The sequence below is a fragment of the Oculina patagonica genome, chromosome 13 (assembly GCF_052425735.1).
Source record: "Oculina patagonica isolate OP01 chromosome 13, crgOcupat, whole genome shotgun sequence".
Classification (NCBI taxonomy): Eukaryota; Metazoa; Cnidaria; class Anthozoa; order Scleractinia; family Oculinidae; genus Oculina; species Oculina patagonica.
The window spans coordinates 9,986,909-10,000,989 of record NC_135770.1 but is presented as its reverse complement, the minus strand read 5'-3'; the positions used below and the strand labels follow the sequence as shown (position 1 = coordinate 10,000,989).

Sequence of the window (14,081 nt, the reverse complement as noted above, 5' to 3'; positions counted from 1 at the left end):
TTTCCGTAACAATGTTCCGTAATAAATGCAGGGGCACACGACATAATGGGCTTGGCTCCATCGAATTTGCATTGTGCGCGTGGAAGCCCAAACTTCTTGCGTTTCGTGAGAAATTTTAGCTCCACAATGAATCAACTTTCTCAAAGCTCGAATCACCAAGGAAATATGCGACTTTGCACTTTTATTAACGGCAAAATATCGGTCAACCAATGTTTACATTTCACGGGTTCGTAGTTTTGCATCGTGCGCATAATTTCACTTCAAAACTTAATCTTCTTGTGTTTCGTACTACTCGGAAAACAAAATACAATGTACTTTATTTTTGAGTATATAACCGATTCTATTATTTTTATACTGCTCATAAAGATTTATTGTGGAAGGAAGAGTTCAACATTTCATTTGCCGCTAAATTAGAGCTTTTCTTTCGTTCGCGCATGATAGACACAAGGGGCCCCAGTTGACCCGATTTTCTTTGCTTGATTTGAATTGCGATGAAAATTTGTTGCAGTGCAACAGATTTTTCAAAAATTGGGCCGATTGTTTTCCGCTCACTCCTTTTCTTCTTAAATTTTGGCCGAATCAAGGCGAAAAATCGTTGCGCGCAAATTAACCTCCATTTTAAAGTACGCCCCCGCGTTTATCTGTCGAAGACGCGCAAGAAAATTTTGTAAAGAAAAAAAGCTTGCTGTTTGAATAATAAATAAATAATAATAATATTTGAGCCCGCTATCTAGGGGTAGTACTAGAGGCTAAGAGCTACATAAACTCAAGTTTACTAAGGCGACTATAAAATTGGTCAGTAAAATTGTTTTCAGTTCGTCCACATCGGTATTTAAATTTAGCAAAAATTGGCACCAGAGCAAGAGACTGACACAAGATTTAAATGTGCATAAATTTCTTTAATGACATTTCTTGAAATTACATCACGTCAAGAAGAGCAACTGGCTATATTTGGATGAGTATAGAGGCACCAACTCTATCGTTTAATTATATCTGTTCAAAAGTCACTTATAAAGTGTTACTGAAAGACGACGCAAGTTCGCGTTAAGCTTCTTAACTTACTGTTCCGCAACTTGCTCTTAAAGGTTGCTTTCATTCGTTCTCACTGTCGAATTTACAACTGGCAAAACGCGATCTCTTTTTCGCTTTGGTTTCAACAGCTTTTTGATAACTTGCCTGAACCGACACGTGCGCAAAGAATATACGACCGGATTACACGCGCTGGTGAAATACGTGAAGAAGAACGCAAAATACTCCAACCAGGGGAGGTTAATTTCTCTTCTAACGCACACGCCGTGAGCCATGGCGGGGACAAAACAAACGAAATACGTCACCACAATGATGATAATGTTCTGCATCGTTCGAATTTCTTTTTCGCGGATGAGTTTAAGCATTGCTTTTCCTTGAGGAGAACAGTCATCCCCTGTGGTTATTGCCTTGAGTCGTTTTCGACTCGCTTTCACAGATCTCCAGATAAGCGCACCGAGAACGGCGATGATTATCAGAGGGGTGCCGAAAAGGCCCAGCGCAACTTTCCAGCCTTCGGCTCTGTACAAAATCCGACGGTATTCCATTAGCGGCAAGCCCTCGTACTCAGAGAGAACTCTATTTTTACGGAATCCCAGGAAAATAATCAGCGCAGTTCCTGTGACCCAGATGGCAGCAATGGCCTGGTACACTTTAGTCTTGGTTTTCCACGCATGATAACGCATCTTGAACTTGATTGCGCCGTAACGATCCGCCATGAGTACCACCAGGGTTAAAACGTTCAAATACAGCATGTAGTTATGCAGAGAGGAAAATACATAACTAATCCACTTGCCGCTAAACACATCCGCCTTGAAAATGTAAAAACCGGCGAATAGAGGCATGTTCACAAGAGAATTGATCAAGTCGATCAGCGATAGGTTTACGATCAAAATATTCGGTATAGTACGTAAGTGTTTGAAATGGTACACCACGAAGCAGACTAAACCATTTCCAGTCACTGCAACTAGAAAAATTATCGCTAGTAGAACAAACTGAACTATGACCGTTGGAGAGAGTTTTTCCTCGCTAACTTCCGACACAAAAACGGTACGGTTGGTCATAGTGGTTTACAATAAGCCGCAAACAAATTGTGGCCGAGTTTGAATTGAGAGCGAACAAAACTGAAAAATTTAACGTCTCGAATTTGTAGCTGATTTCAGCGAAATTTAACGCTCTGGAAAAAAGTTCTTCCGAAAGCTGGCTTCGCTTCACACGAACACCCGAGATGTATCCCCGTGTGAAAATGAAGAAAACTGCAGTGGCGAACTCCACTTCGTTGTGAATTTATTGTTTTCGTGTTTCCGAGAGTTCTTCTGCTTGTGAAATAAAAAAAACGTCATTTCCTCAAAGCAAACAATCCTTTCAATTGCCAGGAAAGAAGTTCCCCTTTGATGATCGTCATTTGTTACTATTCAAAAAGAAGACGCGAGCACTTTCTATATGATGCTTTGCACCAGAATTCCTTAAAATAAATCAAATTTAAATACCACTAATTTATGTTAAAACGAAACTTTTCAAACTATTCCAGGGATTTTTCAAATCGCTTAAGCCGAGAAAATACTGTTGGTACGACTGAAAAATTGATCAAATTTACATCACAACTACATGGAAGAATAGATTTTTCAAAAACAGGTGTGCATTGTACCACTGCCCCACGATAAAAATAACAAATCAACAAGGAGAAAGCTCGTAACCTCAACGAAAGCAACTCTTAACATGAAAACTGGTAAAATTTTCCAGAGTTTCATTTTTGGACAACTACAACAAACAAAATACATTTGAGGCGGCTTCGGAAAAATAATTGTATTTAAAAAGATTGCATTCACCACTTTCCTAAGTGATTGACGCTATAATTATTTCGCTTTTTATTAACGTAATGTCAATTGAAGTTTTAAATATGTGAAGGTGTAAATGAGTAATTAAAAACGTAAAACAGTCTTTCAAAGGTCTCGAAAAATTCTGGCGTATATGCAGTGCTGCGAAATGGTAAAGAAGGGAATCCAACCAAAAGTTCTTGTTGCATGTCAAACTACCAACAGGCTTGTTTTGAAGTTTATTTTTCCTAATTTCCTAAGATAATACTATTGTTCAAACTGCGACAATTTCCGAACGGCACACAATCAGGTGCACAATGAATAAGCACATTAAACCAAGCAATTAGGCGGAATAAAACGAGCATTTAGCACAACAAAGAAGCAATTTGGCGAAGCAAAGCAAGCAATTTCCTGGCAAGCCGATTAAAAGGTTTGTTTTCGTAATTTCTTCGTTTAAACGTTTTTAAACTGGGAATTTCAGCTCTGATGAACTGAAAGGAAATAATGAACTAACCGTCTGGTCATTAATACTATCTAAACCGTGGGTTTACAGAAAAAACAAAAAAGAAAGAATAGGATCAGTCTTCATTGTCGATTCCTTCCGTCAATATTTTCTTTTGTCAAAAAGGAAAAATTCTACCGCCTACACAGAAGGCCAGCGAGAAAACACTTAATAGTTATCATCTTTCAGCAAAAAACACGAAAACGAACATATCAATCGTTTAAAGAAGGCAAATGTGGGAAAACGATGGCAGAAAATACTAGTGGGACAAATTCGACCCAAGACGAAAGCAAACCACACACGTGCAGAATGGCGGGGAAATACTGGTTGCAGCCGCGTTCGTGGCGGGAAATCGTAATTATCAAATTCATTAATAATTCATCCAATAAAAACAAAGTAAATCAACGATGACGTTGGTTTCCAAACATGTTCTTAAAAATAGATTTTGAATTTACCATTTTATTGCCTATTTACTCCACAGTTTTTGATTGAGATGATATATCAAACCCAAGAGAGTGTCTGATATATCACGTTTCCAAACACCCCGAGTTTGACAAGATATATTCCGCTGCGCGTCGTATTTTCAACTCTCCGCTCGGTGACTGATATATTACATAACGTGTTTGATATATTACATAACTGCTCGCTTTGTGTGGGCAAATTAAATAAGCGAACACTTTGGGTGATTCTGGCATTTTAGTATATTACTGATAAATTGTTTCTAACAAAATTCAAATTAAATAAATCAAGTTACAATTCACAAAATAACTAGCAATCGCTACACAGTCTCTCGGAGGGCAACAAGCCACTTCTGAACAGTAAATTGCCTTCCACCAAGGAACAGTGTCACGGATTTTAACCAAATGAAGACTTATCAAAATGACAATCAGATTGATTGAAATATAAAAATATTTACTTGAAACAGTGAAGGAACATTTCGATAACACAGCAAATACAGAACAAGGTACGGATGGACAAAAATTCAAGAAGATTGAAACGGATTGTGATATGGGTTTTTCAAATACTGTTAGGCTGAACAGTTTTCAAAATTAAGTTTGTAACTTTTAATTATCACGACCGGGAGACATGTTTGTTTGAAATGAAGCTATGGATTAGCCATATAGATCCACAGAAGTATTTCCTTCGTAAACATTAAGTTTCACAGGGAGTATTTCTGTATTTGGCAAATCTTAATAAAATAGAATAAACGTAGCCGTGACACAGTCCCTTTAAAGGAAACGCGATTTTGAGCATTGCAGCTGCTCAAGATGTAATTCATTCACAGGTAACCAATTCTTGTTTTGCAAATAACGCCCTAAAATTCTAAACTCAAAATCGCTAGGTCTCCAGAATTTTTATCAACACTTGAATGAAGATGACCTAGAAATAAATCTTTTTGCAAGTCCTTAGTCCTGTAGTGTCTTTCGTTTTGAAAATACAGCATTTTGAATTTCCGAATTTTGGCCTTGCGTGACACGAGGATAGTGACCGCGAAAAAGCTGTCAGAATGAAAAAAGGTTTTCTCACACTGTCTTCAGTACTTTAAACATTTTAAGTCTTTTGAGATGAATTTATGCGCATATATACTTGATCACGATCGAAGAAAAAGCGCTTTCATCGCAAAAGGCAATTTTAGATGGTTTGGCTGATTTGGAGCCGCAACGTTGGTGTACCAAAGTTGTACACCAATATGACGTCTCCATACAAAGCTTTATTAAGTTGCACGAAACGTTTCGGCAAGTAACTCAAAAACGGCGTAACGAAGCGACCTGAAACTTTGAGAATTTTTTCCTGTGTTAGTCTTATAACATTTCATCATCTTGGCTTCTTTCATTGAAGGGTTTCCAATTCACTTTTTTATGGCGCGACAGTGAAAACCAGCTATAAGATTACAGAATTTTCACGGATCTCACCTGTGTTGTTGTCGAAGAAGCGTATATGTCTGTCCTCGTGCGCTGTGACTGTGAGGGGGAGGGTGGGGTGGCTAACTACTTTGTTAATTTGAGTTGACGGTGAATTATCTGAAAGAAAAAAGATGTGGTCTTGTGAACAGCTTCGAGAAGACCTTCAGAAAAGATGAGTACTCCATAGATATATCCCAGTAATTATAAAACTAAACTGGTTTTCTGCAGCAAACGGACTTGCTAGTGCAAGTACCAGTTATTACTGTTTACTGGCGAAAACCCGCCTCTGAAAGTTAAAAGAGCCCGCGGTTTTGACAATTTTCGGTGTACTCGTGGGTGTTCGTGCTAATATTTGATTGGATAATGAGAATCGGAAACTCTTCGTGAGAGTCAACGAAGATCCGTTGCTTATCTGTTTAGTAATACTGTGAAAAAGATTTACCTTAAAATTCGCGTTAATTTAAGCCGCGTTAATTTTTGTCAGTGTTAATTTCCGCAACATTAATTAGGTGAAGCGTTAATTTTCGCGACCTTAGTTTTCATTAATCTAGATCTTGTCCAGGCATATTTGATCTCCCTTTTCTGCAAACTGTATTGGCTTGTATTTCATTCTTTACGTTATTTTCAGTTCATGCCTGCTTTCAGAACGACAGTTCGACATTTGACACATCATCTTCTTATGATTTCTGCCACAAACTGCGCTTCCTTGTGTTAATCGCGTCAATTTCCTTCAGTTTTAAAATTTACCTCCTCTTTCGCGTTAATTTCTCTTATTCAGGAGTAAGTTTCCCTGCAATTCGCGTTAATTAAAGTGTCTATACAGCCTACAGTTTTTTTTTTTTTTGTGGTTGTCGTATCTCTATAATGCATAAACAAGTATTCTAATAGAAATTGTGTGTAATATCTTGTAATATGCCTGGGAGCGAAGTGGCAAGCGCAGACGGCAGACGAAGCACTCGGATTCCACTTTGCACGTTAACGTTTTAACTTGGCGAAGTCCATCTACTTTTTCCTTCTAGCCTTTGCTTCTGTTCTCACATCACCCTTAAATGCAACGCAATGGAGTATTCGAGCATACCGCAACAAGCATCTATATGGTATATTTCTACCGTCAGTATTTCCTCGCAATTACAGAAGATATGCTGACTTCAACTGGCGGCAAGATTTCGCGGTTCCTGACTTGACGTCACAGCCGGTCTGGAACCCAGACTCTTTCTTGTCTTGACTCCCGGTCAACTTCTTTGGGCGTGGCCGAAGCGGGAACTTTAAAGCTCGATTTTGCAGCGAAAAAGTGGCGGAATCCAAAAATTTCTTTTAAAATACTTGTTTATGCATTATAGAGATACGAAAACCACAAAAAAACCTGTAGGCTACATAGACACTTTAAAGTCGAGTTAATTTCAAATACCTTAATTAACACGAGCGTTAATTTCCTATAATAAGGTAATGCAAGTCACTCGCATACTTACTGTATGTTTTTGCGCTGTCGAGTGTAACTACTGGTGCTGCCGTCTCCAGATCATAAATAACACACTGAGCAGACGAATACGAAGCGACCATCTGTGAAGTCTCTGTGCGGATAAAGTCGATTGATGTGGGAACACCATAACCTTCTGAAGAGGGAAGGTGACAAACATTTAGTCAAAACGAGTCCTGTCACAGAATTTTTTTTTCTAGCTAGCAAGCGTTAAGTGCAAGCAACCACGGGGAGGTTAAAAAAAAGTAAGTACATACACAACGCGCGAAACGTTTACGAATATCTGACGATATTTGTACATTATGGGAGACCTTATTTCTTCTGACGGCGTAAAGGCGCCAAAAAAGGGTTCAAGCCAAGAAATCGTTAGACGATATTTCTTTTACGAGGCATTTTAGTGCAGAGTCTCGGCGCTTTATATTTTAACTCATCATGTGCTTTGACTCGCCCAACGGGCTTGCCAATGTACTGCCAGACGCAAGAAAAAGTATGCAGTGATGTTACAATAAGATATGTTAACGTAGAACCGTTAAACGTTCTCTTTCGAGTTACACCCATTCCTACAGACCCTAAAAATTCCACGCCAATTACGTAAGTAGAGAGCGATTTTCACTTGAGTGTCAAAAGTAATTAGCCTTTGCTTTGGTTTTGAATTACTCCTCTTAGTGATTGGTTTCAAAAATCACGCAGCACTTTCTCAACCAATCAGAACTAAAACCAAAACCAATCCCGACTCGCTCACACACGTTTTCCCGCGCTTTGTGCCGGCTACATGTATTTGCTTCGAGTTTTGATTGGTTTACTTGATTTTCTGTTTCCTTTGTGATTGGCCAGAGTGATTACTTTGGTTTTAGTTTTACGACACTCAACCGAAAATCGTTCTAAGCTTTGAGCGATATATAAAGTGGTGGAAAGAGTACTATTTATTCGAAATACAAGTACAAATGTATGGCATTGCGAATTCCATGGCCCAGCTAAGAAAACGCTTGCACACAAATTCTCTACTTGCCTTGTTCTGGAATGTAGCTATTTAGTAAGGGTGATTTTAATGTTGGACTCCAGAGCCGACAGGTGCCGTCTGCAGAAGCGGACAGTAGCTGCAGTGAACCTGTCTGGACCGCTAGATCCCAAACTGCGTCTGTGTGTGCTACAAGGATGCCGCTGAGATTTTCCGAATCTAAAAAAAAAATTTAAAAAACAAGCGAATCGTAAGTACTATGAAACGATTCTTTAACCATTGAAAATAGACTTCTCTTTATTTGACCTCAATTCTTATCTGGCTAACATGAATGGAACAAAACTTACTGTAGGGACCATATGGGTCTATATCAAGTGATGGAATACTCCAGCAGATGATTGTCGAGTCAGCACTGCCACTAAAACACATCTCACTTGTGGAGTTGATTACAACTGAGAGAACAGGAGCACTGGGGAAAGAAGGGGGTAAAACATTTAATAACCTTTGGGTATATTCAGTGCAATTTAAACTACATTGTAGATGAGGGCCAACAAATGCATGAATAAAAAGTTGTATTTAAACTTCAAATTTTCTGAAGTTGGTAAATCAGTTGTTTCACAGCTTGGGCAAATGGTAAGCATAAACCCCGATCGGAAATTCCGTATGAGATTTGGCGTGCTCCATTAACATGTACTAATGTCTTAACGTTACTCAGAGTGCCTGGAACTGAGCTGAGTAGCCGAGTACAGCGTACATGGGTCAAATCTGGTGAAAGGCCTAACTTGTGGATAAAAGCATTTCCCAGGGTTGTCAAAAGTAGCCGACTGCCAGGCAAAATAACCGACTAGTTCATAATCTCAGCCAGCTACTATGCTGGGTTATTTGTCTCTGATTTTTTAGAAAAAGACGGCAAAATCAGCCAGCTACTCTAACAACAAAGCTTATCTATCAACTTTATTGGTCTTAAAATTTTACAAATAAAAGAAAAAGAAAAGGACCAAAAAGGAATTGCGCGAACGGGAAAATAGTAACCCATGCGGGGCGCAACCCTAAAAACTAAAAAGAATGGCGATAAAAATCTTAAATTAAAAAATATATATATATATGTATATACAATAAATCTAATTAATTACTATAGTTAAAAATTATAGTTATAAAATCTAGTTAATTACTTATAGCTAAAGTTATAAAACAAGATGCAGATAATATTAATTACAAAAATTAAGAGCGGTGGCAAGGGCAGTTACGGAAGAGGAACCAGGAACCAGGTGCAGGGCAATCTCAAAGCCATCTACTTCAAAACTTTGTGATAACCCTGTTTCCATTTGGATATTTCTGTTGGAAATTTTGCACTACCTTTTAAGATGTTCTGTTAATTTTTGGAAATTTTCCAGTTGGCAAATCAAAAAGTATTACCATTCAAATGCCAAACGAATTTTCTGGGTAAATGTCAACAAACCAGTATGTATCCGAAGCAAATTTTTGTGTAGCTTTTGCACTGTTAGAAAGAGATAATGACAAAATGTCCGTGTGTATGTTAAAGGCAAGGTCCATAAAATTGAAAAATGAAAACAAGATTTGCTTCCCCACGCGATACAAGCTGAAAAGGCTAGTTCAGTAATGATTTTAACACATTTGTTTGCTCTTTTCCAGCATAAACATGGCATCCATAAGAGAAATGAAATTACATGTACATAACTGTAACCTACCTGTGACCTCTAAAGGTGTAAATTGGTTCCACATCTAATATATTGCTCCTGAATAAAATAAGAGCAGCAACATGCAATGTAAGCAACAACAAAAAACACATGCGATCATTAACTGTACAGACATACTCTACCAAAAAACAAATACAGTGAAATGTTGTTGTGTTTTACAATTATATCTTTCAGAGCCGACAGTAAAACGGCTAAGTCTACAGTTCGGCCAAAATTGCTCACACTGCTTGAGTTTATCCCTGGTTTCATAGGCATGAAGTAACGAGGAGTATTGCTATTTCCTCTGGTTGAAATCTAGTCCAGGTTACCACCCACCATTTTGTCACGTTCAGGGCTGCAAATATTTTTTTTTCCTTGAGAGGACATGCATCCGACTAAGTTACTATTTTGATCGGACAAAACAAAAGTGAGGTCGGACATCACATTACAGTACAGCTTGATATGTGAACCTGCTAATCTAACGCGTTGTCAACGCAGAACATTGGTGTTTGCACTTGGAAGCAAAAAAAAAAGTTGTCCGGACATTCTGTTCGACCACAGTTGGAATTTCATCGGACATTGGCAAATTGTGGATGGCCAATGCCGATTTCCGACTGTTATTTGCAGCCCTGCAGGTTGATGCAACAATTTGATGGTACCTGCTGACATGGAAACAGAGTTCTGGGTGAAGAGAGAGGCACCTTAAGTGTTTTGCCCAGGAACACAACACAATGATCTCAGCCAGGGTTTGAACCATGACAGCTTGATCCAGATTTTAAAATGTTAGACAAAAAAAATCTGATTCCTCATAATTTACAAAACTGAACTCAGATTTGAGACTTATCCTGGATTGATTAGCTTAACCCTGTGTTAAACAACCAGGCCATGACCACCACTGGGAGATTGCCTTGACATTGTGATCATAATTATATTCTACCAACTAGTACTCAACAGATGTATGGAGTCCAGTAAGAAGAATTTGTTAGTTGATATCAGGGTACTTACTTTTTCTGCGGTACAGTCTTCTGAAGATTCCATAATTTAAGTGAGTGATCTTCCGAGGCTGTTATGAGAGCTGATTCAGTGGGGTGAAAGTACAATGATCTGATGCTATCAAAATGACTAAAAAACAAACAACAACAAAAGAATAACAGTGTGATTAACATTTGAAATACATGTAGTAGTATAGAGGGAAGTCGACAAATACCACCTCGATTTAGACGCTTTATCGCAGCTGGAGTGCATTTTTTGGCAAGTGTTAATGAGTTACGGTAAATTCCCCGACTTTGTTTACCCACGCGGAAAAAAACAAAATTTGCATACCATGTTCAGGCAAGCCCTTGACATGTTCAAACATGCCTTGACTGTCACGTCACGCGACGCTTTTTTGACAGGTGGCGATGAGTCATGATATTACAACGTCTAAAAATATCATTCGGGTAAACCCCCGACACCCACGCACAAATTTGCATGCCGCTCGCGGCTTCATGTCAATTGAACATTTGCAGACATTGAAATATACATCAAGATGGGCCGTGGAAGAAATGGAGTTTTGATAACAAGTGGGAAAAAAAAATTTAAAAGGTTTATTGGGCCACCTTTACAAACTTTTCAACATAAAAAAATTGCTAAAGAAAACAATCAAACAATGATTTTATTATCAGAAGAGGCGATCGCACAGTTGAAAACTTTTGACAAAGGGCTTGTCGCAAACCTCTTGACAGGAAATTGACTCTTTTAAAACTGTTTTTTTTTTGTACCTCGTAATATTTACCAGAAATTATTAAATTTAACAAACCTGTTTTTGTATTTATTGCTCCGTTTTTATTTGAAATTGCGGCCAAAATTTTGTCTCCTTTTGATGCTTCTAATGAAACCAGGTCCTGTTTTTGGAAATTAGAAACGGTTGGACTGATTGTGGCTGACCCCCTTCCACCATTTTCTGTTTGAACCTTGATCAACACCTGTACTTCATCATTTACAACATTATCATCTTTTTTACTTAAAACAAGAAACTGCCATTCTTCAATTCTTCCATCAACGGGCATAATAAAGTAATTTAAATTAAAATTAAATTTAACCGAATAAAAAACAACAGAACTTGGGTGAAAACGTCCCCCAAGAGTAGTTGTACCATCGGTTCCATCATAAAAACCGTTTATGACAAAATTTGTTATTTTTGGAAAATAGTTTTTTATAATGTAACCGTTTGCATCAATATTTGTGTTTAACACAAGGTCGCCACTTGAAATGATAAAAGGTGTTTCAAAAACATCGCTGGGCACGTCTGCTTGATAACCTTTAACCCCATAAGCAATTAAATAAGCTTGCTCACTTGCTTGTGACCCCGAGTAACCAGGATTGGTTATGTCAATAAAAAGTTTATCGTCGCTGTCTGACGCATTTTTTTGTGAGTGAATGATTGTTCTCGTATATTTTGGCGTGTGATTGTTGAATCTTTTTGTATGATAATTGACAGTGTTACTTCCAAAAGGTGACGAAGCACTTAAACTCCAGTTAAGATCACTTTCAGGAAAGAAAAATTCAACGCAAAGAGTGTAATCACCAGGGGACAAGCCGGTGAGACCGATTCTAAATCTTGAATTGAAACTGTCACCAGATTTTAGTAAATTAAAACGAAAAGCGTTTCTTTTAAGTAAGTGAACCCCGAAGTTAAAATCGTCAACAGTTGTTAATGAGTCAAAATTTGTAACTCCTGTGAAAGAAGATGCTGAAAAAAACAAATGTGAAAACAGATTTTCTTTTGCTCCTGAAGAAATTGAGTGAGTTGAAACATACTTTTCCATTGAAACCAAGTTTACAGCGTCTTGGTCACCAACAGGATTAGCAAGCTGTTTGATCGAATGGTCGTTCATTACCAAATTTTGATTAACAACACCCATTTGTCCAGGGTCGCCTTTTGCTCCAGCGGGACCTTGTGGACCGGCAGGACCAGTTGGGCCGGTATCTCCTTTTGGCCCCTTTATTCCAGCGGGCCCAGTATGCCCAGCAGGTCCAGTTGCACTAGCGGGACCAGTTGAACCTGTTTCTCCTTTTGGCCCAGCGGGGCCAGCAGGACCAGTTGCGCCTATGGGGCCAGCAGGGCCGGTTGCACCTTGGGGGCCTTGAGGACCCGCAGGACCAGTAGCGCCGGTTGGCCCGCTGTCACCTTTGTCTCCCTTTTGACCGATCAAACCTTTTGAGCCAGTAGCACCTTGGGGGCCTTGAGGACCAGTGTCGCCTTTTGGGCCAGCGGGGCCAGGGGAACCTCTTGGGCCAGGGGGGCCGGGAGGGCCAGTTGTTGAAGAGCTGTCTGAAGGATGACCTGTGTCTCCGTTGAAAGCACCCATTTATATATATTCGTCAAAATTTTTTTTCGTAGTTTTTTTTGGCCTGTCGTGATACAAAAAAGAGAATTTTGTTTCTGTTGCCAGATTAAGCAGATTTCTGTTTATGCCAAGCTCATCAGCAATACGATTATTTTCTCTTGGAAGAAACCAAAAAATGCAAAAATGGCTGCAATTATCACGAATATTTTTTGGCACTTTGAAAAAACATTGAGAAAGATAAATGACGCTGCATTGCCGATGCCTTCCGTTTATGAAGTAATTGATGATTTTGTTTTGATTGCTTTCGCAAACCATGTCGTCAAATATGACTATTTTTTGGTTGTCATCTGTGAGTTCTTCAAGGGGAATAACGGTGTTGGTTGCTTCGATAACTTCATAACCAGTTTCTGGATTGACTCTTTTTTCAAAATCGTCAAGAATAAACTGGTACTTTTCTTGATGAAGGTTTTTTGCACAAAGATAAATCTTGTCGTAAACCAAAAGCTCATAAAGCATGTGTAAAAGAATGTTTGTTTTTCCAGAGTTGCTTGGACCACAAATAAGCATGCGAAAAGTGTCAGATGGCATGCTTGTATGCCCCTGTTTGAAAGCACTTTGCGAATAAAACTCAGGATCGTAATTCGGAATCTTCATTTTTTCGTTGATTATATATATACTTGAAAAGATGTCGATGAAAAACTGGCGAACACTTGCGAAAAAAAAGGCCGCTGTTGAGCGGCAAAATGCCGAAATACTTACTGCGATGAAAAACAAAGCGATTGCAAAAAAATTTGGACAGCTTTCAGGTGAGGAGGTATTTAAACCGCTGACACGAAGGTTTGACCGTGCCTTTACAGCGCAAAAAAAAACCGATGCTGAAGAAGGGCCAAACTATACCATGGATGATTTTGATATAATCAACCCATTTGATGGAGCTTTTATGCCAGATGCAGAAACACCCCCTGTAACTCCTCCTTCGACACCAGACGCAGAAACGCCTTCGGCAACTCCTCCGCGGTTACCCGTACCTGACTATTCAATAGCTGAATCTGACCAAGATTTCGAAGACGACACCCCCGAATCAACACCACCACCAACACCAACATCATCACCGGTTCCCACTCTTGCAGAAGGGGAAAGTGATGATGATGATGATGATGAAACAAAAGATGATGATGATGAAACAAAAGATGATGATGATGAAGCAACGCTGTCGCATGACTTGTCTCAGTCTGTTGAAAGGGGCAAATGGGAAACACCACAAAAACCAGAAATCAAGGGATCAGAATCAACTGATTTGCAGGTGCTAAACAGCATGTTAACGAAAAATAAAGACAACCCCGACTATGTTGTGAAAAGTCTGAAATCGAA

The 14,081-nt window shown here is 38.9% G+C and overlaps 2 protein-coding genes across 2 annotated transcripts in view; both read right to left on the bottom strand.

The window, feature by feature from the left end:
• The window catches only part of LOC144636932 (striatin-like), a 31,146-nt gene that overhangs the window by 2,639 nt on the left and 14,426 nt on the right, over positions 1–14,081 (bottom strand). The window contains exons 5-10 of the mRNA XM_078496129.1: positions 10,387–10,503; positions 9,394–9,441; positions 8,032–8,153; positions 7,736–7,903; positions 6,719–6,862; positions 5,259–5,366 (exon numbers count right to left, since the gene is read on the bottom strand). Coding sequence (XP_078352255.1) covers positions 5,259–5,366; positions 6,719–6,862; positions 7,736–7,903; positions 8,032–8,153; positions 9,394–9,441; positions 10,387–10,503 — 707 coding nt within the window. The remainder of the gene's footprint in view (positions 1–5,258; positions 5,367–6,718; positions 6,863–7,735; positions 7,904–8,031; positions 8,154–9,393; positions 9,442–10,386; positions 10,504–14,081) is intronic.
• On the bottom strand, positions 719–3,861 carry LOC144636716 (histamine H2 receptor-like). Its single transcript, XM_078495907.1, has one exon. It carries the CDS (start codon positions 2,088–2,090, stop codon positions 1,080–1,082), a length of 1,011 nt encoding a protein of 336 aa, XP_078352033.1. The 5' UTR covers positions 2,091–3,861; the 3' UTR covers positions 719–1,079.

Coding starts and splice junctions, on each gene's coding strand:
- LOC144636716 (XM_078495907.1), bottom strand. CDS start 2,090: ATGACCAACCGTACCGTTTTTGTGTCGGAAGTTAGCGAGGAAAAACTC.